Here is a 23,929-nt window from a genome sequence, read left to right on the forward strand (position 1 = left end):
TCTATCAGAATGCGATTCAAAATTTGAGTCTTTGAGTTCTTTCTTTTATAAGTTAACTATCAAATCTAAGCCATTGTATTCCAAATGCAGCAGAGAGTTGATGAATTGTTATCAAATTGCAAAATCTTCTGACCCTTTGGGCAGAACTTGCATAACGCACTTTTGTTGATGGATCCTATCAGGAGAACAGGCCTTATTTTTTGAGAGTTAGAAGTTATACATCAAAGGGTAGCATGGTCTAATGTTATGTTTGGATGGAGCAACACATCTACAGTTTAAAACTGAAATGCTTTTGAAGGTTTTGACATCTGTGTCTATGTTCCAGAAATTGTTTAGACTAGCTGAACGCTAAAGAAATCTTGAAGCACAATCAAAAAGCAGTGTCCTCCACAAAGGCTTATACTCTATACTCTAAATTTAAGAAATTAAATTTGTATCAAAATTTAATGGGTCCTTCTGTTGCTCATATACCGCATGCACCAAATTTGATTACATTTCACTAGGTTTCAGGGTAACCTTGCTTTCAACTACACATACACACAAATTACATGGGCCAGTGCCCTGCCAAAACAAATGTCTATGCCCCATCTCAAAACTTCAAAGAAAGCGATCCCCATCTGCACTAGTTTTAGCATTTTTTTCTTTGCCCATACTCTACTTCTTCACCAAGAAATCAATTTGGAAGTTTATGCATGGTCTTGTCAACAAGAAGACAGACAAACCTACAAAACTCAGTAACATCAGAAATACATTTTTGCATTTTGCATTCATTGAAAAATGCTTTTCAAACCATGTGCACAAAGAAGTAATCTCCTCATTTTATAACTGTCAACCACAGAGCCACGTACTGCACAACACAAGATCAACAGATTCAGAGAAACCTTTAACTATATTGACAGCGTACTCTATATTAAACTTGAGCAATAGTTTTAAAGAAAAAGTCTCAGTATATATCAATATAAGAAGACGCATGCGAGAGAGATATACTTTTTAACACACAGTCCCTGAGGTTTACAGGTTTTAAAAGAAAATTGAACAAAGAAACATTAGGCAAAGAGAAACATTTTGTGAAACCACCCTCGTAGTCAGTAACAGCTGATAAAGATCTGCCGATACTTTATTTCTTCCTTGGTGACGCTCTCCAGGCCATTCACCACAGCAACCTTCAGCTGCTCTTTGTTGCCGGGTCACTCTGCCTGTAGTCTTGTTTTAAATCACTATGAATTAATTTTTAATGGGATTTATGGCTGACTTGGTCAGTTAAGGAAATTCTTGATTGTTTTTGGTTGCTTTTGGCTGTTTGTTACAGACCTGAATGATGAAATATCATACATTTATATATATTTGTCTCAGTTTGAACACACAAATATTATTGTAACATCTTGCAACAAAAAAAGTGGAATTGTGTCTCAAGTCCATTTAGTATGTGTGATTCTTAGTATTCAATAGTACAGCATGCAAGTTTACACACAGCTTGTAATCTACAGTTTGTTTATTATGACTTTTCTTCCCCTGCTGGGGCTCAGACCACCTGCTGCTGGTAATCATATATGGACACGCCTCTGCCCAGGCTGAGGGGAAAAGAGCATTTCTAACATTTCCCCAAATAACTTTGTTGCCTCCTAATACTTCAATATATTGGTAATAGATAGAATAGTAGTAATATGCTATTTATCAGCAAAAATGTCGAGCAAAGTATGGTTTTACTTTCCAGAACCTCAATTGTTGTAGAGGAATCTTGCAAGGCTTAATGCTATAGTATTTCTAAGCCAAAGAAACGGCATACTGAAAGTCAATAGTGTGATCCACAAAACTTGTACAAAACTATTACTGAAATAACTACACAAATTAAGCGTGAAACCATCCAGTGAATGCTATTATTACTAATAGTCATACTAGAAATAACAATGAGGTGAAGATAAGCTCCGTGATCTTCACCGCGATCTGCTATAATTCTTAATTTTCAAAGAAATTGGAAAGTTTTATCCGTTTTTCTTAATGACTCTAGGCTGTTCCCCTGGGTTTACACCTGAACAATGCTTGTCCAAATTCTATTTAAAGACATTATGCATGGACTGCAACTACAACTGGCTGGTGTTTTCCACTAGTGGGTCCCCTGCAAATTATTCAAGGCATTTAAAAAAAATTATTCTGAAATAACCAGTTGTAATTTGATTTATCAGATGCCAGGAGCAAGGGGCAAGGAAAGGTTACTGTGGGTGAGAAAGAAAAAGGAAACACTAAGGAATTAAGCTGATATGTGAAATTGATATAGGAACAAAGGAAAACCAGATGTTTGACATTAATCCCTTTTCTTGCGAGCACATTGCTTAATTGATGCTTTTTGCTCGCAAACACATGTTGCTTAATGTCTTGGCCAATATAAACATACCTTGTTTTCACGAAACTCAATTTAACCTGAATGCGAGTTTTAAATTATTACATTTTAACAGCCTTCCTGACAATCTTTATATGTTACTTTGATATCGCTGCCCATATTTCCTCTCTATTTATTGTTTTAGTACTTGCGTTAATAAGACATTTGGATTTAGTTGTTTATCTCATATTCTCACAATCATTCCTTTTTGATCAACTCAGACAAGTCAGTTACAGGGCGTTTTGCACCTGATGCTTATTTTCTACAATCCATGGCGATTAACCCAGGACAATATGTTATATATAATAAAAACAAATGTGTAACTCATTACAGATTCTGCTTCTCTGACCTGCTGATTAATGCTTTTCCCAGCTGACAAAGACAGACAGTTTTTATCTCTTCAGAGTGAAATCAATGTTCCCATTCAGACCTCAAATAAAGACATTGTTCCAGCTCGCTTACATGTGCCTAAACACGTATTTCATCAACAAAGGTTTTGTTTCTGTGACACTGTGATTTTTTTTTCTTGTTGTTAGCTAGAAATTTTTTTTAAGTCATCCACAGTTGTCTTAATCAGAGACAATAGCATAATCCTTTTTTGTCTGTCTTTGATACAGTACATTTACTCTGCTATAATGAAATACAGTTCCACGCATTAAATTAAATGAAGTTATTTGTGAGGTGTAAATTGCATTTTTTTTTATATTTAAGTACCTGTGCATTAAATTTACTGACTAGAGACAAAAATAACTTTTTGATTTTTTTTGCAATATCTCCGATGTCTCTTTGCAGTAGGCTCCTTGACCCAGCTGGTTGTATTCTGGTTATATCCTATGTAAAAGCAAGGTTACTGAGTGCACACGTTGGTTTGCCATTAAATAGCCCTCTTCCGACAACTATGTCGCTATTTATGGATGTAAGTGTTGATGTGAATTTCTGTTCAATGTGATTTTCTGTATATGTAGACAGCAACAGTTTCATCAGATGTATAACATGTAATTGCCAACGTTACCCCACTGCACTCTCCAGCTAACTGCTATTTTGTCTCTGTCCTGACAGCCACATGGTTAATTTACACAGATAATGAATTATAAAAGTTGTAATGTAATTGCACTGTAATAAAATTTCATAAATAAAGCAAAACCAACAGATAAATTATTGTGAGAGAAGAAGAAGTGAAAGCTGTGTACTAAATAGAAATGCTGTCATGCAGTTAGCATTTTTTTAACATTAGCGTCAGCATTTAGGAAATATTTACTAGTTGTGGCTCTGGCAGTACAACTAGTACAAACTTTTTCTACATAGACAACAAAACCCAAACGCCAGTCAATGCCGTAACACAAAATAATTGTTCGTTAATGTTGTTTGTGTAAGCTAGCTAGCTTTTGCCATCACCTTCGATGCTGAAAATGAATCTTTCTTCCGCTGGCTTCTTAACGTAGCTAACATGGTGACCATTGAGGGTGAGAAGAGTAGTTTTTAAATACCTTTTTGTCTAGTATGAATAAACTGAGTAAAGGTGGTGCAGTGTAGAGAGCGTGAATGCACATAGGAGCCGTGATAGTAGCCTACAGAAGAATGAGAACCAGCAAAGGCCTTCTCAAAGACTAATGGAAAACTCCATAGGAGCCCAACGCCCCACCCCCATCTCTGCATTCCCTCATTCATTATCTCATTATCATGCAGTCTTCCCTTCACACATTCCCACTTTCAGTCACTTGGGTTGTCTTTTTTTTTCTCACTCTCGCTTAATCTAATTCACACACAAACAAAACGCACCTGAACAGACACAAACCATCAGTTACTGGTCATTCAGTAGGAATTTTACTCTTGCTTGTTATTGTTCCCAGTGTATGTCATTGAACTTACTGGTGCTTTATTTTCATAAAACCACAGACAGATCTTGTTTGCCTGATTACTTCTATTTACTTCTCTATTTTGGTAACAGAACAAAATGGTTTTCCAACATGCACTCATCATCGTATATCTTTTCTATGATTTGAGTCCGTCCAGCAAGTCTGTGGATAATAAATAGATAAATCAACAAGTATTCACCCTCACTTCTTTATTCTGCAACCAAAATCCAAAAAGGTCATGTAATGGTCAGTAGTTTATCATTTTTATGTCAGTTCAATGATGGAAGAGATACAACACAATTCATGAAAACATCTGTACACCCCAGTTAATGAAAGCCGCTTAAAGTGACTTCTTTACCGCTGTTGCACGATTGTTTATTATTATGCTCTCCGGCATCACAATCCATGCCTCTTAAAATGTAAACTGATTCAACAGTTCAATGTGAAAAATCTTAATGTTTGGAATGTAATACAATTTCCTCCAGACACAATCCGGAGCACTTTGTTTTCTTACCAAACAAAATCATATTAAAGGAATTATGTAATTTTCACTTAAGTTTTCCAGAGCTTTCTCTTTTTGCATGTTCGTTCAGAATTTATTCCCGATAAGAGCTGAATAACAGCTGGAAGGGGGAAAAAATAAGGGGAAAATGTACTGAAAAGCAACGGACCTCGTTTACTTTTCTTCCACTTCCCAGCAAATACTGCTATATCCCTTTGTTTTGGTAATGATTTGTGTATTAGGAGTTCTGGATGACTTGCTGTGTGTTGTTCAACCCCAGGAGCTTTGAAGGTGCAAGGACTGGCTGCACGTAAGGTCACCACAGGATCTCCCCTTAATAGTTGCAAGCTGTTGGCTGGATTTGGACAGGCAGAGAGGAGAGGAAGTAAGGGTTATGGAGTGTGCCTTTCTGAGGGTTCCCTGCACAAGACCCTTTTTAGCCCCCCCACCACCTATTTTGGAAGGAATTCCTTTCTTGGATATAGTTGGCCTCTCTTTGAGAACATTTTATGAATGTGCCTGTATGTTTTTCTGTCTGATTTGGGTCTCGGGTGGGCGCTGAGATCTTTCCCAGCCCCTCGCCGCTGTTTACCACTCTCAGTCTAGCACAAGTATGCTCAACATATGATTTGCTATGTGTCATGACTGATGCTTTTTGTTCAGGTGACAGTCTGATATCTACTAACCGCTATGGCTGCAATCCATCTTTTGAAACAAAAACAAATCCTGTCTCTATGTAAGTCACCTGGAAACACACAATCTTTAACACATGATCTTTTATGAAAAGTGGCTGTTGCTTTTCCACATGGAGGCCAGTGTACTGTGATAGAATTCAGATTTTAATGGCATAGTTTCCTTTAATTCCTACTATTTATTTGTATGAGTATGGGGAGCAAGGACTGAAGGTGGACTGGGCAAAAAAGCATGAGAGAGAGGGGAATATAAAGAGCAGGGCTTTTCTACACAGCTGAGCAAAGGTAGTTACACAGCTGGAGGACACACTCCCCACAGGTTTTAGGGGTTTAGGCTGGTAACGGATGCCAAGTGCTTGCATTTGAATTGCCAAAAGTTAGTTATGTGTTCTTTGGTTCTTAAGTGGCTCTTTTTCCTTCCATATCTAATCTGTAACAACTTTATTTTTGCCCATTGTTCTTTCTGTCTCTCGCTCTCATTCCAATTTTGTATTTATAGCATAAGTCTGTGACTTTTAATTTAAATTTCTTAATGGCCTCGGTTATCTCAGACTCATATACTTGTAAGATTTCACTGATAATTAATTTTTAGGTTTTTCAGTACACTAGTGCTCTTTGTGCTGTGACAAACAATTCTTTGAAATCTTCAGACCTGTGAATGTAATATATGAATGTAGGAGCATGAACATGCCACTGGTTAGGTTTTGCTTATATCTTAAATTCTAGATAAAGACTGAATAAGAAAGCAAAACATCTGTATTAACACACTCTAATCTATAATGACATGTAAGCAGCCATATATATTTTTATAATTCCCTCTAATAATCTTATTCATGTAATTTACGTAATAAACAGTTTGGTATCTCTAGATCTCTAGATAAGCCATTTCCCTTTCTCCCAGCCCTTTGCCCAAAAAGCCACCTTCTTTCCTTTAAGCGCTGGCTTAAACGCACAAACTGCAAACACAGACATGTCAATAGGAACTCTGTTATTTCGTCCTGTTCCTGAAATTGAAGGATGTGGCTCTGACAAAGTCTGTGTTCTTCTGAAGGGCTTTCATGTTGCTGTCAGTGGGTGTCCTCGCACAGGCCTTCTCTAGCCCAGGGACATAGGGCAGCACGATGGCCCCCAGGCCCACAAGGCCAGTCAGTCAGTCTAATTTCCCAGCCACCCTGAGAGAACCTTAAGTCAGGGCCAGATGTGGCAGCTGGCGCAGCCACCCTGGAGGTCAAGGTCAAAGGAAACCATGTCAAATTTGCCACCCACCATCACTCTCTAGATTGAGAGATAAACAGAACTGCCCTTGGAGGAGAAATAAAGGAATGGGAAGTGTATTGAGATATTGTGCTGCAAGAGAAGGGGAATAATAAAGCAAGACACAGCAAGCGAGACACTCCAAAACAAACAATGTGGAAGTGTGAAACTCAGAATTTTTGTAATTAAACTAGGAAAGAGTTGTACGGGAATGAGGAACCCCATGTTCTTGGCTTCAAAATGCTACAAAGGAAACTCTGGTCATGCATTTGACAGCTGTTTTTGAAGTGTGTCTGGCCTTGGGCTTGTAAAGTCATCACACGTAGGCCTCATTTTCTCAGAGGAGTCTGGGCACTGCCCACCTGGCCCTGACATTAAGAACACCGCCCCCACACATAAACAACTTATTTTATACCTAATTTCAAAGGAGAACCTGCGTCACTGCTCCTCTGTGACTAGCATGCTCCCCCACAGACCCGCTGTCAATAAAGTCCCAATTCTTAAAATTATTGCCCCTATTTTATGTCATTTGGCACCAATGAAGGTATAACATTTTGGTTGTAAGCATTTTCTTTTAACTGCAATCTAAAGCAATTTCAAATTTTGCTTTTCTAATTTTTTTTTAGAAAAGTACTATGAAATCAAATTTTTTATATATATATTATAAGGCTAGCACGCCTTATTTCAGTCATGCAAGCCTTGAAGCGGGTCACTGACCCCTGGAAACTACTGGCCACTGTGGAAAAGTGTATAGTAGATGTATAATACAAGTTGCTGGCAGCTGCTAGTGTGAAACTGTCACAAACTGGTATGTAGCGGTATATGGCATATTGGTAAATGGCGCTACACAGAAAATCTCTTTGCAAATGCGTCGGTTTCTAGCAGGTAGCTGCAGTCACCAGAAGTTTGCACAATCACCAACTACTAGTGAGTACAAGTAGTTGACATTAGTTTCCAAATTATTGTTAGACAGTAGCTCTCGCTGGTCAGGAAGACTACTGTCGTATCTGCAAACACTCATCAAGTGGTAATGAAATTCTGTACAATGTAAACTGTACACTGGATATGAGCAGATTCCATGCAAAATGAAACGTGTGGCTGAGGAAAAAAGGCTACGCATTAGAATGCTTGACTCCAAACTAAATGCTGTTCCTTAACACTGCAACCAACACATTTCAAAAGATGCAGTAGCCAAATCAATGCTACAGGGTGTTTTTGGTGCAGCACCCTCTTTTTGACTCACTGGAGATAGCCAGCAACCTCCAAAAACCACTTTCCAAGCGATCAGAGGATACATATTTTTCCTAGCCACTGGAAGCTGGTTGACTGATCTTTACGCCTTTGTGGCTGAAGCTGTAATAGCTTAGAGACTGTTTGCTTATCAGCAGGCCACCTTTCTTCCAGTTTTACCTCACTCTCCCAAGCTTTGGACCTCTGCACTACACAATTCCATTATAGTTAAACTGAATCTAATGAAAACTATCAGAAACTTGAAGATCTGATAAAATTGTTTAGTTGTAGACAGGAAATCAATCAGTGTGTGATTGTAGATCAAATTAAGTTTTTAACAGCATCTTTTAGTTAATGGGAAATTCAAATTTTTAGATAGTATGAGCTCATGGTGTAATTTGTAAGATGGCATAGGAGTAGTCTCAGTAATTATACAGCAGCTACTCCGTATTTAGTTAATAGCACAATGATCCTCTCCTGGAAACAACTCATCCTCTAGTAGCCAGATAGCTTTCACTAATAGCTGTCTTTGTCTTGAGACGTGCTGTTAGAATCTGCTGGTTGCACTGACCAGGTTCTATACATTTTCAGTGTATACTGAAACTCATTGTGCAAAAAATGAAGTATCAGTCTGCTCTAACGTGAAAGAAATGGCATTGATAGCAAGCCTAGGACAAAATGCAGACATCCTTGGTTCACCGGCTGCCTTTCACTGCTTGGACCACACGTGTTTCTTGTTTGGCCTGCAGATGAAGGACACATTTTGTGTACCGAATCAGCTGAAGCAGGCCCCCCAAGAGGTGGGCAGACAAGTCAGCAGCAGCTGGTGCTAGTGACGCATTACCATCGTTATCTAGTGACGTCAAAGCCAGAGGCAATGTCCACTGATCTTCCGGTTCTGTGTTCACCTGCAGGATTTCACTTTGACATAAGACTATCAGAAAAAACAAGGGGATCAATTGCTGTAATAGTATGGTTAATATCATGAGTCTTCTATGAGCAGAAAATGTTGAAAAAAAGACCAAACACTTACCTAAAGTCACCTCATAGTAGAATGACACTACTGTTTGATGGCATCACATAAAGTACTGCAAATTTCTAGCATGAAAAGACTTGTTAGATGTAATTGCCCATTAGTTTCATGGTGCTACCCTTCTCAGACATTTTTTTTCTTATTTTCATATTTTACCACCCCAATTTCAAAAAAGCTGGAATGTTGTGTAAAATGTAAATAGAAACCAGTTGCTGGACATTTGGGAGAGGAATGTTGTCCAGTTCTTGTCTGATAGAGGATCCTAGCTGCTCAAACAGTCCTGGGTCTTCTTTGTTGTATTTTTCTTTTCATGGTTCGCCAAATGTTTTCAGTTGGTGAAAGATCTGGACTGCAGGCAGGCCAGTTCAGCATCTGGACATTTCTACTATGAAGCCATGTTGTTTGACAGGCCTTGATTAAAAACATGTCATCCATATGGGAGTATATATTGCTCTAAAACTTGTATATGGCATTCAATATCGATGCATCTTTGCAGATGTGCAAGCTGCCAGTTTACACATCTCTTATGTATCCCATAACATAAGAGATGCAGGCTTTTGAACTGAGCAGTTACATCAAGTGGGATGGTCCCTTTCCTCTTCATGGTCCAGAGCATACAGCATCCATGTTTTCAGTAAATAAATACAAGTTTGATTGCTGTGACCAAAGAGCAGCATTGAACTTTGGTTCATTTAAAATGATAATATGGCTTCTTCTTTGAATGACAGAGCACACAAAGGATTTCTGGAACTGTTCCTGAAATCATGCACTGATAACAGAATCATGCCAGTTTTTAATGTAGTGTAACCTGAGGGCCCAAAGATATCCAGATCTTCAGCTTTGTCTATAGTGCTCCATATTCTTTTGATAATATTATGTAATGTGTCTTGATGCATGCTCAATCCTCCAGATATGGACATTTCAAATAGTTCATCATCTGGTCATTACTAAGTGATGTGAGTGGCTTCCTGTCCTCCATGCTGATGTTGGATGCTAGGGATGCCCAACTCTCTGTGAATGCTACTAATCGTCTTTGATCAGTGGTTGTGATCAACGGTCATGACAATGGACATATTATGATTATGAGACTAACCTCACAGCTCATTGTTTGTCAGTGGTGCTAGTGTCAGTCATTGTGCAAATGTACTGTTTATAAGGTTGGGGAACCCTGCAGTCAGCTGAGACTGAAGAAGTCACTTGGATGAATGATGAAACATTTCTCCACTAAAAACGCTATGTCCAGATGCAAAGAATCAACTTTTTGGGATTATGCATTGTAGTTGATATTTGTTTTGTGTGATTTGGGATCCACTGCCCTTCTATATTCATGAGAAACTCTGCCTGTCTAAGATGCTGTTTTTATGTGGAGTCACATTACTGGATGCTCCCATTTAACTTAATTAGTTGTAAAATGTTCCTGCAGAAAATGGTACAATGGTTTTCTATCTTCTATTGAAAATAAAACATTGCTTTATGAGATTTGCAAATTATTCCATTTTGTGGGTTTTTGGTTTTTTTACACATCGTCCAAACTCTCTTGGAGCTGGTGTTGTACATTGAGGTTATGAAGAAGTGTTACTATAGTGACGTTGAGGATGTAACAGTTTAGCTTCAGGATTAGGTAGGGTTCAGGTTTTGACTAAGAATATTTGGACAACTTCTGTTTTGAGGATAAAGAGCATGTGTTTGTGTTTGTGAGCTTACAACTTCATAAGCATTAAAAAATGGATAGATGGGCTCTAAAGTTGGCAATTACATATGAATTTAAGTTTCTCATTCTCTACGCAGGTGATTCCATTCCCAATGTCCTGTGACTTACGAGATGAGTGTTCCTGTCGGGATCCCAATGCTGTAGAGAACAGAAAGGATGAGCATGTCCACTACCTGGGGTGACCAACCTTAGCAAGGACCCTTTGTTCAACAACCTAGGACCCTTTCCCCAACACCACATAGCCAAAGTGGCTGAGGCAGACTCTCCTTCATCCTCTTCTTGGCCTTCGATTTCCTGCACATGCTGCTTACAAGGCATACCTCTCCATCCATCCATACTGCAACCCCAACCTGCTGAAATGCCTCCATCTCTCCACAACCGAAAGATACAGAAAAGAAGATGGGACTCCATAATACCTTCATTTTTCAGCTTAAAGGAAAGTAACCCCTGCAATACATTAAATCATTAAAGTACACATTAAGCAAAGCAAGAAAAAAAAACACGAAATAAAATGAATTACATGAAGCAGACATTTTTGAAAAAAAAAAGAGAAAACAAAACAAAACAAAAAAAAGAACAAAAACAACAACAACAACAACATAACCAAGCCTAGGTAGCATGCCTTTTGTTGAGTTTTGTGCTGGCTTTAGTGTCTATTTTAGTGACCTTACTCTACAATCAAGTGATTGAACCAAAGGTATATCAAAATGCATACGTCAAGGATAGCATTGATTGTGTTTCAGAAATATGAAGGAAGTTAAGACAAATGTTAAAAATAATCCTCACACACTCTGAAAGCTTGTTCAACTTTTTTTTTGGAGGGGCTAGAAGTTGGTGCTGGTCAGATATTCTATATCTGTGTGTCACCATAAGTAAAGTGTGTTTCTTCACTGGCACATCAGAGGCTTTAGGTTATTTCGATCTTGGTGGGGAATAAGAGAGCCATGTTAATTTGGAAGTCGCAGATTCAACACACTCACAAAAACCCAAAATATAAAGGCGCACACAAACCACAGCTAGCCACAGAAACAGTTTCCGAAGACAATTTCATAAGTATAGAGCAAAATCCCAAAAGCATAGTGAAAACATTTTAGGGCTTTCACTACTGCCCATCTTCACATAATAACATTTAACTGGGTTAGACAGCTTTGTCTTCCTTGCTGCTTAAAGTACCTCTTTACAGCATTCATTCACACTTGTATGTTTGCTCATAATACATTTTCTCACATTAACATAGACTGCATTAGAACACATGTTGACAACACCACATATAAAATGCACTAAGAACTTTAAAAGAAATCCAGAACCTCAATTGTCCTTGCGTCTTTCACCTAGTAACCCCCCCCCCAAAAAAAAAAAGAAAAGAAAAATACAACATACATTGATCACGACTTAAGGAATGTCATCGATAACACCTCACTTTGGGCTCGCATGATTTTAGTTTCAGTTTCAACTCACCCCTTGCGACGCTTGATAAGAACTTTGTTACCTCAAGCCCCGATTCAAACAGTTTAAACTGAAATTAAAAACATCCCAGTCCTTCTCCGAATGTAGTAAGTGCTTTCCTGTAGTCTGTGGCTTCCTTGAGCACACAGTACTGCACAGCACAGTCACACAGGAGTACCGAGTTGAAGGGGTGGATATAGTCTGTGAGAGAGAGCGTAGGTCAAAGACCATATCTGCCCCACAACACATTGCTTATGTACGCAATCATATAAACAGGTTCTCTTTCTCTCCCCCTCAGGACTATTGGATGCCGTAGTATTCTAGCTCTGCAGGCAACAAGGTTGTACATGAAAATGACATTTGGATGTATATGTCAACACGCCATTTGCAGTCACAACACAATCAAAGCTCCCTACGTTTTCTGGCTGTGTCGTCTTTAAGTAATTTTTAAAACTATTCTCTTCAGTACAAAGTGCACTTGCTTGTTCTGATCAGCTCTTCTCAGTATTGTGAATCTTGGGTTTTCTGGCCCCATTGTGCTAGATTTTGTCAGACTACACGGCTGCTACAATAGCACGGTATCTTATTACTCTTCTATCCAAACACATACACACGAGTTTTATTCTCATGCACATTTGATAATGAAGGCTGCTTAGCATATTGGTCCAATGTTTGCTGCTCCTATTTGGCTGAAATCATATTCATGGCTTGAATATACATTTAATTTCATTAAACTTGGGCCAGTGGCACAGTCCCTGTGACAAACATTAGGCTGCTATAGAATTCCAGATCATTCTCATAAATACGTGGTCCTAAATTGTAGTGTCAGCGCAATAGAACCAATAAAACAAGTCAATACCAGAACATATAAAAAAAGTCAAGGTATTATTTTCCACCAAATATAAAGGAAAAAAAATCAAGATATTGTGTAAATATTGCTATATGTTCTTGGACAGGAGGGTTTTTTGTCCTTTTTCATGCATTTCATTTTAACAAAATGTCATATTAAATCAGTGTTTCTACTATTGACCTCAGTTACTGCACTTTCTAGCTGTCATGTAAGAGGGGAAAAGTAAATATTTCAAAAATGTTTAGACGCTGCTATTGTCAAAATGGTGACCTGAATCAAACTGTATGATATTTGGCCATTTGACTCCTTGTGTTGCTATTCTGTTGTTTTGTTTTTTTCCTTTCTTGTATCTGACCTATATGGTGCATTTGATTTTATTAATGAAGTATGGAGGTGCTGTCGTTGTGAAACATATATCCCTTTATGCATAATCCAATGAAGCCCCAAATCCAAGACAACTGGATACACATTAGTACACATTTAAAAATAGTTATCACGTAATTAAGATCTAGTTAGATTAAAATTTTATTTATCTTTAGTTTCCTTGGTGTTTGTGTAATATGTTATCTAAGGCCGAAGGTGAACGTTGTGCCAGAGAAACCAAGAGATGTTGAAGAAGCGTGTAAATGAAGAAATTCCCGTTAACAGGGACTCTTGAAAGTCTTTGTAAAGTCATTTACAAAGACTTTTAAGATTGCATTTAACACTTTATTGAATACCATATAGTCCTGGTAAAAATGTCTTATATTATATTATCAAATTATATGTAATATTAGTACTCCAGATTCTGCTGCTTTACACAAAACTGTCACCAGTGGGGGGAGACTGACCTACATTCACTACGCCATACCAGTAATATGCAGTACTGTGGTTCATCATTTGCCACTGAGGTTACTGGAAAGCCATTCCAGCTGGGATGAATCTGAAACCTGTCATTGGACCCTTTCCTTCACTCTATAAAAAAGAGTAATCTGTTGTTGCTTCCACATACTTAGAATCATTTAGAAATATCCTCCTCAGCCATTATGTGCATCATCAGCTGATATCTGGATACCAAAACAAGTGATTGTTATCACCAAGAAAGTCTGCAGAATGTGACTGAATGTCAACTTGCAAATTATTTTGTTTATATTTGAAAAGGTACCCATAAGCCATAGCTAACCACGATAGTCATGAGAGAAATTATACAGTCGTGCATTGGATGAGGACGTCACCTCTCTACTGTAGTCATCACACGATCCCTTGCTGTACCTCATGCTTGTAATGTTTGCTGCTTCTATATTTTTGGTATTTTAGCGACATTTTGAGTCTCATAACAATGGTGTAAATAGTAGAACTATTTATTGAGAGTGTTATACTTTTTTAAGTTATATTTAATGTCCATGTAAGTTATTTTTTACGTTGTTCCTATAAACCAACATATTATAGGTTGCAAGTCAAAACTGTCATTCTGTCTCTGTTGTCACAGTATATTGTGATCAATGCTGTCAAGCACTGATAAGATATAAACAGTACAATTTAGACCAACAACCACAGAAAGAACTTCTCTCGTTGCTCAATATGTGTAGATGGATATTGCTTGCAAACAGTGATGATTCACCATATTTAAATGTTACTGAGTGCAGTGTATTTTTTTATAATCAAAACTAGAATGTAAACGTTTCATTTTCTTTGTTTCTCATTTTTTGTAAAACACACACAGAGGCAGACAAGCAATACATTCACACACACACATGCAGTGAGTTTTAACCACATAATGGCTGAGTACAACTACAAATAATGTAACAAGTAACGTTTTGAGAAACCATTGTAATGCACAAGGAACAGGCAGCTGAGGACAGAAGAACGTTGGCAAATGGCAAAGAAAGAGCTTGAAAATTAAGGGGAAAATTGGACTGGAGGTCAGTAGGCAGGTGATGGTGAGCGTTCTTGGATGGCAGAAAAGTAGAAGGTGGGTAGGGGCAGAGGTAGGAACGGGTGGACTGCTTTTCCTGGCCTGTCTTGCTATTTGTCCAGGTGTGAAAATGTGTACTCACAGAGGCTGCCCCTAAGCCAGAGGTGGCCAGCCTGACTGGCAACACGCCGAGGCCAGTGAGTCAGAGTTTCTCCCGGGGTTGGCAACCATATCTCTCTGGGACTCCTACCACCCCTCCCACCCCCTTGCTACCTCTACCTCCCCACACCTCGACACACTGCCTCATCTGTCACTGTCAGGCATGCCTGTTTAGGGCAAGCAGGGTCAAGCTTGCCCTGTGAAAATTAGAGAGGATGTTTGCCCAGCTTACAGAGTCTTTTGAAGCTAGGCTCAAGCAACAACAGTTCGCCTCACCTACAGCATATGCTTATCACATAATATGACGTTTATGGCAACGTTTTTTGCAAGGCTTTAGTAATTCTCCACATCTCCATCAACAACTGTTTGTTTTTTGCTTTTCATTTAATACCTGGCTTTTTATGTTATGTTAAAAAAAATGTCGGAAACGTTGTGTCTAACTCATTTAAAGTGCAGTGGAGAGTGCGAGAAAGTGTGTCTAAATACCTAATGTTTTTGCACAAATCTTTGTGGAGAAAAATACTGGTGTGCCATCTCGTAAGAAATTGTCTATGCGTGTTGTAAGACATGAAGTACCTCTCACAGGCCTCTTGTTATAGAATGGTCCCTTATCTCTGTTTCCTAAACCTTCAGTAGATCAATTAAAAAAAAAAAAAAAAAGTTGGATTGCCCTTTTTTTCTGAGTTGGACCTACAAAAAAAAGTGTATTTGCATAGTATGTGGGTATCTAGTGGTATTACTGCAATGTTTCGTACTCAGTTGCTCAACAAATATATTTTAAGATGTAAATAGTAATATTATATGATGATTGTATTTGCAAACCATGTACTAACTGTTTGGGAGTAGGTCTCCGATTGATTTTTATCATAACTATTATACAATGAAATGAACCGTGAAATGTTGTGCATTGTGTCAAAGTATCACCTGCAAGACAGAAAAAAAAAATAAAATAAAAAAATAAACAAAAAGCAAAAAAAAAAACCCCACAAAAAAGTGATGCTTTACCACACCACTTGTCTGCATTTATTTGTTCCTAATGGCTTAATTCTAGTACTGTTGTCAGCTGTCTTAACCATGAATTGAATTTATCCATTGTGTAATAAATTATTTGTTTTTTAGATGAATAATATCATAACAATTTCTTAGCAGTCTGTTCAGATTCATCCTCATAATTAAACTTAACATTATTATGTATTGAAAAGTTCCTTTCACATTTGTCTGAGTTGACTGACACTAACCAACAAAAATTTCATTTATCTTCATACTGTATGTTACTGAGTCTTATCCATATGCTTTTGTGTTTGCTGAGAATTTCACCGACACTGTAAAGGTAGCCATCAAACTCAGTGGGCCCTTGCTCCCTCAGATGACCTCCTCTCACTTTTTTTCTTACACAGTATGCACTTTTCAGGCACATATACAACAGACTGGACTTTTATGTTTCAGCCGATTGTTCTCTCTGTTGTCACAGTTGCAATTATATATATTTTTGGTGCTCTGGTACATTGCAAAACATGTCTGATATGTGCTATATTTTCATAAAAGAGTCATAAAGATGAGTATCATGTTCATTTTGCTGTCATTTATTGTGTAGAAATAAAACACTGGTTAAAGTGAGCATAATGCTGGATGTCTGTGGTCTGTTTTTTTTTTTTTAAAGTTCCAATATTTTTTAATCATTGACATACAACGCTGCATAGACAAAAAGATGTGGGTCCAGCCTTGTAAGTAGCTAGCAACTTCCTTTTGTCAGTGTGTAAGAAGCTTGAACAGATTCAAGCTTCAGTATAAAACCTTTCCAAATGCTGTCCCCAAATTTCAAGGAATTTCAGGTCATTCCTTGAAATTAGATTAGCTTGCTAGGTCTACGCTATAGGTAACATCAGCTGGAAGCAGCGGGCCCTCATGGGGTTTAAATCACACTCAACACTGCACTCCATAAGGGTCCCCAGGCTAGACTCCAATGCAACTTGAGCCTACTTTGGAACATGACAGAGAGACATATAAACAAAGCCATACTGACTTGGATGCCTCTCAGCTTAATACTGTGCTACTGTGCCAGCCAAACCAATGCGAGAGGCTGTAGCTCAGGTGGTAGACCAGGTCATCTACTAATCAGAGGGTTGCTGATTATCAGATACTTTGCTATCTGATACATCCATCATAGCATGAATGCATGTGAATGTCAGATAAAAAGCAATTGCAGACAAAGTCCATAGAAGAAAGTGCTTGTGCGAATAGTTGAATGAGGCAAGTTGTGTAAAGTGCTTTGAGTGCTCAGAGTAGAATAGCGCTATATAAGAACCAGTCCATTTACCCATGTGGTAAATATTGGATGAACAGAAGACCATGTCCACCTTGACCACAAAGGCCCTGGTAGCTCAGTGCTATAATATCAGATAATAGAATAAAGCAACTCAAAACTGGCATCTGGTGGACACAGCAAAATGGCTCTGGAAAACGAAAGCTACTAATACCTCATTTCTAACTGGTCACCCACCTTGCATAATAAGGTGGCCACAGGAACTATGATGGAAGACCAAGTTCCTGCATGGACTGTGCCATGGACAGTGTTGGGTAAGTTACTTTAAAAAAAGTAATTAATTACTAATTACTTAGTCAATATTGTATTTAAAATACTTATCTAATTACTGTGTCAGAAAAGTAACTTAATTACTAAATAAGTAATTTAACTAAATACTTCTTAAAATCCCTATAAACCTTGAGTGGGCAAACAATAGAAATTAAACTCTTTAAATAATAAAAAAAGATTTTTGAAGACGGAGACTCTACAGTCTGCAGATGTAGCATCTCCTCCACAATATAGCCTGCAATCATTTTTTTAAGCTCACCTTCAGACGCTTTCTGTGCTGCTGAAGTAAAATCAAGGTTTATATATTTTATCTATTGTTTACTCTATTTAATTTGTAAAATATGTGTACACACACACACACACACGTAGAAAAATATTTAGTATACACATCCAGAAATGCATATACTATTATATATTGTACATATATTTATTAGTTTCAGATGTAGCCATTCTTGTATTTTGCTTGTTACATTATTGTATTTTGCACAACTCTGTTGCTTGTGAAGCTCGCACACAAGAATTTCACTCACATGTACTGTACCAGTGTACCTGCACATGTGATGTGACAATAAAAGTGATTTGATTTGATTTGATTTGAGGTTTGCCTGCTTAGCAGGAGTTGCCGTGGAGTTATCCATGGATGATGAACAAGGATCACTCAGAAGTGTTCATATTACTGTAATATTCTCGTCTGCTTGTTTCAGAAAAGTGAAGAGACGGGAATATGTCCATTTCATAAAACAGCCACTCGCTTCAGCCGAGTCCGACATCTTCCGCTTTAGAATACGACTATGCAGCAAACTGGCGCGAAATGACGTGAACCTGCACTACAGCGATGTTAAAGCGGCAGAGTTTACTTCTACGTTTAGAAGATAAATTATTGAAATTAAACAATGATATTCAGCGAGTTTAATTATTTTACAATGTAACGCAAGTACCTAATACCTAAAAATGAACAGTAATTAGTTACTCTACTTTTTCAGTGGAAAAGTAATTTAATTACAGTAACGCGCTACTTAGTAACGCATTACACCCAACACCATGGCCATGGATAGATGCAAGAAGTGGCTGACATCCAGAAATCCAGGCAGTGACTAGAAAAGGCTAACATGAAGGACAACACACAGGCTCTGATCATGGCAGCACAACTACAGGCCTCACTATCCACCACATAGTAGCAGGATATAAGTGTACCAGTACATCTTTAGATTATCCGATCCACTTCTAATCCAGCATATGGGAGACACCAGTGAAGGTGTTGAGAACAACAGGGCTGACATCCCAGTTTTTGGCAGACAAGCAGCTTCTAGCCAACAAACCAGAAAATGGTGGTTGACAAGGAACAGATGTGGCAATTCCAGCGGATAACAACAACAGAAAGAAGGAGCATGAGTTTCCCCTAGGAAAACACTTGGGGGAAGGAACAAATGGAGAAGATTTGGAAGGTAAAGCTTAAAGGGGTCCCTGTGGTAATAGGAGTATGAGGAACTGTGACTCCAAAGCTGGAAGTGTGGCTCCAGCAGATTCCAGACACAAAATAGAGGTGCCTATCCAGAAGAGTGGAGTCCTAGGAACAATTAAGATACTGTGCAGAATCCTCAGAGTTCCAGGCTTATAGGAGAGGACCTAAGCTTTAATGCACACAATGGAAGATTTTTTATATAGAACTCATTCTTGTTCATTCTGTCATCCTTCATTGATACATTGGCATGGAAATGTGAGTGGTGCTCTTGGCTCTTGAATGAGCCTAATGGCCCAGTTTGTGAGAATGAACATCAAACTACTGATTTTTAAAGTGCAGTTAATGTTGCATGACTGGAAAGAAACTGGATCTGAGCGTAAAGGAATAGTTTGTCGAGGGAGGTGGAAAGAGAAAATGCTTCCCAGCAGCTCACATGAAGACCTTCAGTTAATGACATAATTTAGTGTAATTCATAGGGGATAGCTGGTAGTTCAGTGACTGATTTCCCCCTTTCCAACTCAATGTAAATATTTTTCTGCTAGAGCATGCAGTAAATTGGGTAAAACTTAAGAAATAACAGAATTGCACTCTATTCTACAATTGCTTACAGCCATTTTCATCAGCGCCTCATTTTCCTTTCATTCTAATTAATTGTGATCCAGTTATTGCTCCGATATTGTGCAACTTCATTGTAGTGGTTTGCATACCACGGGCTTCTCTCCTGTGAGGTCCGTGTCATTTCAAGTCGGGCACATTAGTCATATGAGCCACATTTAATTAGCACAACCACAACTATAAAACACCATCTGTGTGTTGATACATGCTGGATATTGATAATCAATACTGCTTACTCCTTCAACCTAATTTTAATTAATTAGATGAAACAAAGTACAATGTAAATTCAAACTATTGTTCCAGTGTAATAAAATCGTGCAAAGACAGATGCTTAGAATAAACTGATTATCTTTTTTTTTGCAGAATTTTTCTGATTCAGTAGCCTGGCAGCATTGGCAACCTTAGTTTACATAATGTTACATCTAACATTATTTTAACAGGTCGTGCTTCCCACATAATTGACTATAGGGAAAACTGCTTGAATCCAAGTGATGTAAATTCCATCATCCACAGGTGAAAACCAGGCAATTTGTGGATGTCAGCCTCATACTCCAATTGTTTGGGTGGACTTGTTTGGCAGAAATCATACAACACCACACTAAACATACATACATCCTTGAGGCAGACTTCAAGTGGATGTGACACAAGAATAGCAGACATTAATAGTCATCCATGGTGTCTGCAGCAGTCATAATCACTACTTCGGTTTACCATGTCAGCATGCTAAATTTTGTGAAATACCACAAAACATAAAATAAGTGGAAGGTGCTTTAGCTGTGTAGGTAACAGGTCATAAAACAAGGACTACTGAGTGATGTCAGTGCCCATATAATGGATGATGGATCCATGGTTTTTAAATGTTTGAAAAATCTTTGTAATTCTTCAAATAGTTCTTGAGATACGGCACTCAAAACATCCAGTATCAAGCTTTTGGATGATCTAGAGGAAAATTACTGTGGATCATTAGTCACTGGCTTTGAAGATTTTTGGAGACCATTACGTACAATTTCATGGTGATCCTTCAAACACATGTTGAGATACTTTATTTTGGGCAGAAAATTGCAGGTCTACACATAAACTAACACTGTGTAAAGTCTCATATCCTATCAGATATGGTTAATATTCTTCCACAGGTGGAATATTACCCCATAGGCAAAGGCATATGGATAAGTTGAGTAGGTGCAGATATTTCAAAAGATGCAGTACTTTCCAACAACCATCATCAGTTGTGAATGTTTTAACACGAAAAAACGTTATACTTACCACAGAAAAAATGATTTCATGAACACTATATGTTTTAGATATGGGTTTACACGTTTTCTTTTGAAAAACTGAGCAATATTAAACAAGGAAGTGTGAGCGTATCAAATCTGAAAGTACTCAACAGGCTTTTAGGTTTGAAAGTTGTGACAATTATCCAATCACTCACAGTAATAACTTTGCGAGCGTTATTGTGTTGGAAAGACACATCAAAGTCCCCTTGTCTCTCTGTTTTTTTTTTTTATGGATTGCATTAGTTACCAGAAACTGACGTTAACTGAAAAATATGCGCTTCCAAACAAAAGTATTTTTAATTACAACAGTACAATCGCACACCAGGTGGAAAATAACTACCAGGTGGGAAATAACCAATAAAATGAAAATGGGGAAAGCGTTACAAAAAAAAATAAAAAAATCAAATACACAAGGAAAACATTTTATTTGCAGATGTGGCAAAAAAAATTGGAATACATGTTTGTTGTGGGTTTTAGCCACTCACGATGACTGAGTAAGTGGTTCAGATCTGTCTGAGACCCAGGTCTAAATCTAAACGATTAAGTCTGTTGTAGTGGAAAAAGAAAGATCCTCTCATTTTATACATGTTGTTTTTTTATATTTCACATTCTTCAGAAAAAGACAAAGCCACATAATAATACACATATTTTTTTTTACAATTGAAAATTTACAATATAATAATTTATTATTACAATTCATACAACATGAGATGAACATATTGAAAAGGCATTGTTTATCTTCAGTTAAACAATATCCATGGCTTTGAAGATATGTTATTGGACTGAAAAACAAGAAGATTAAACAGACCACATGTGATTCCTACAATCACTGATTCTTCACATTTCAGTGTACAGTACCTCATGTTTACATCTGGGTCAGCAGTAATTGTCCTGTTTTCTACTGTTGGGAAAATGTTGGTCAGATCTACAGCTTTATTATCACGCTTGCTATATTTATCTGCAAAAACAAAAATATAAAAAATGTATAAATTCTGCTGTGAGGGCAGAACTTTTGAAAACCAGTTAACATTTTCAGTTTTAGCTTTAGATCTGATATAATCTTAGGTCTGTTACTGCTTCTCTTATATGCGTCTCGTATATTTCCAATTTGCAGGACTTATGCTACAATGACAAGTCGTGTTTCAGTCACAAGCAATAACTTATCATTAGATTACAAACACATTACATGAACTTGCAAAAGTCTAGATATAAGATTCGATTTCATCCACCGCCCCAGTATCAGAATTCTTTATACTAATACTAATAGTCTTATATTACTTAAGTAATATAACATGGCTATAGGTACTGCAGTTCGAGAAAGTCATACAAGAAAATGATTCATTCATTTCAGCAATAAAATTAAAGCTAACTCAAAAGTCTGGATATAATGTCTGAATGCCACCTACTCCGTCTTGCATAATAATTTCACTAGGCAAATATCAATCCTGTTACCACACAAGTCCTTGCTGTTTCAAGTGAATCAATCGAAGGTCATGTAAGTCAAACTACATGCTTTCTCACTTACCGATTTTAAATTCCTGAAGCAAAGTGTAGTTATTCTTCTTAATTAATGTGAACTTAAAAACAAGTAAGTGATTTTGGCTTTAACACAGTTCAGTTTCTCCTTTCGAATGAAGGTAGTAAAGGCAAATAAGTTATACTACGGATATTTCCTTTTTTTCCTCTTTCTTTTAAGTGTACCAGGAAAGCTTCAAAGCACCAAAAAGGAACTATGATCTTACATTCAAAGTATTTAAGTCAACCAGTTTTCTTTTTTCTGAATAATATTTTACATGTTCACTCTGCAGTCTCTCATTGATATGTGCAATCACTGGCATCACTGGAGAAATATGTCAGTTCTGGGATTTTTTTTTCTGGGATAATCTTCTTTCTCATAATAAAAGTAGGCCACACAAAAATATTTTTTTCGGTAGCTTTAACACAACGTCCAGTGAATGAAGTCCTGTGAGAGTTTTTTTTTTCTTTCAGCCTCAATCGATTTGCAAAATGCAACAGTCGAGTGAGAGGCAACTGCTGCAGAGTGTACTGAAGAGGTACATCAATCAGTGATGTCATTTTGCAAAAAAAAGAAAAAAACAAAAGACGAACTGCTCATTTCGTAACTCCTGTCTCATCGGAGTTTGGTGCTGCTGTATGTGTTACGCTGTACAGAAATGAGCTTTTCCATGCAGGCAGTGCGACTGTCATGTAAAGAGCCATGCCACATATTGGTGGGAGGTCGTGCCTCTTCACTCCGGCAGTAGACATATGCCATGGTGTCGGTGCGGCTCTGGATGTGGGTGCTGCGCAGGAGGGACCGGCAATAGAGGCTAATCTTCTCCACCCTACGTAATATGAGGTTGGCTTTTCTGTTAAAGAAGATAAAATCACAAAAATATGACTTTTATACTTAAATCATTATGTTTTCTTTCAAGTTTGCTGTTCGCAAAACAACTGCAGATTACATGAGATCGCTGGAGCAAAAATTCTTTTAGAGCAAAAGGAATAATCTTGAAGTTTAGGCAACAATGGACACAAGCAGAATTACTGAACAATTTCAAAAATGTATTTCATAATGAATATATACTAGAGCTGTACAGAAAATCAAGGTACTATACATTATATATTTCTGAGGAATATATATCTAATGTATAAATACCTAAGCTTGTCTGGCTGATGTCCATCTTTCTCATCGTAATAATGATGCTTCAGTTCAAGTCATGACCTCAGTGTAAACCACTTTTACCACCTTTATTCAGTACAAAAAACACTGACAGCAGTAATTTGCAGCAACATGTTGTTTCATAGGCTCTCTCCTGGACTCTGTTGTATTCACTGGGTAAGCAAGTGGCAAGGCTTTAGCTATCAAGTAGTACTATAACATGTTATCATGCATTATGGGAGATGTTTGGTTACTTATTAGAGTCTCTCCAAGTCATATCTTTTGCCTCTAAATTAGACAAAGGTAACAAAAAATACCT

General features: G+C 37.6%; 2 protein-coding genes across 2 annotated transcripts in view; one reads left to right on the top strand and one right to left on the bottom strand.

Annotated features, from left to right (window-relative positions):
- pappaa (pregnancy-associated plasma protein A, pappalysin 1a) overlaps positions 1-16,627 on the top strand; it is a 105,157-nt gene extending 88,530 nt beyond the window's left edge. The window contains exon 22 of the mRNA XM_086300867.1: positions 10,733-16,627. Coding sequence (XP_086156993.1) covers positions 10,733-10,837 — 105 coding nt within the window. The 3' untranslated portion in view covers positions 10,838-16,627. The remainder of the gene's footprint in view (positions 1-10,732) is intronic.
- A 4,672-nt stretch (positions 16,628-21,299) lies between these two features.
- astn2 (astrotactin 2) overlaps positions 21,300-23,929 on the bottom strand; it is a 290,807-nt gene continuing 288,177 nt past the window's right edge. Inside the window, exon 23 of the mRNA XM_086300869.1 lies at positions 21,300-23,317. Coding sequence (XP_086156995.1) covers positions 23,080-23,317 — 238 coding nt within the window. The 3' untranslated portion in view covers positions 21,300-23,079. The remainder of the gene's footprint in view (positions 23,318-23,929) is intronic.

This window comes from Aulonocara sp. 'chitande type north' Nkhata Bay, linkage group LG7 (genome assembly GCF_057382095.1).
Source record: "Aulonocara sp. 'chitande type north' Nkhata Bay isolate Kocher_YH1m ecotype deep benthic linkage group LG7, A_spYH_male_GT1.1, whole genome shotgun sequence".
NCBI classification, from domain to species: Eukaryota; Metazoa; Chordata; class Actinopteri; order Cichliformes; family Cichlidae; genus Aulonocara; species Aulonocara sp. 'chitande type north' Nkhata Bay.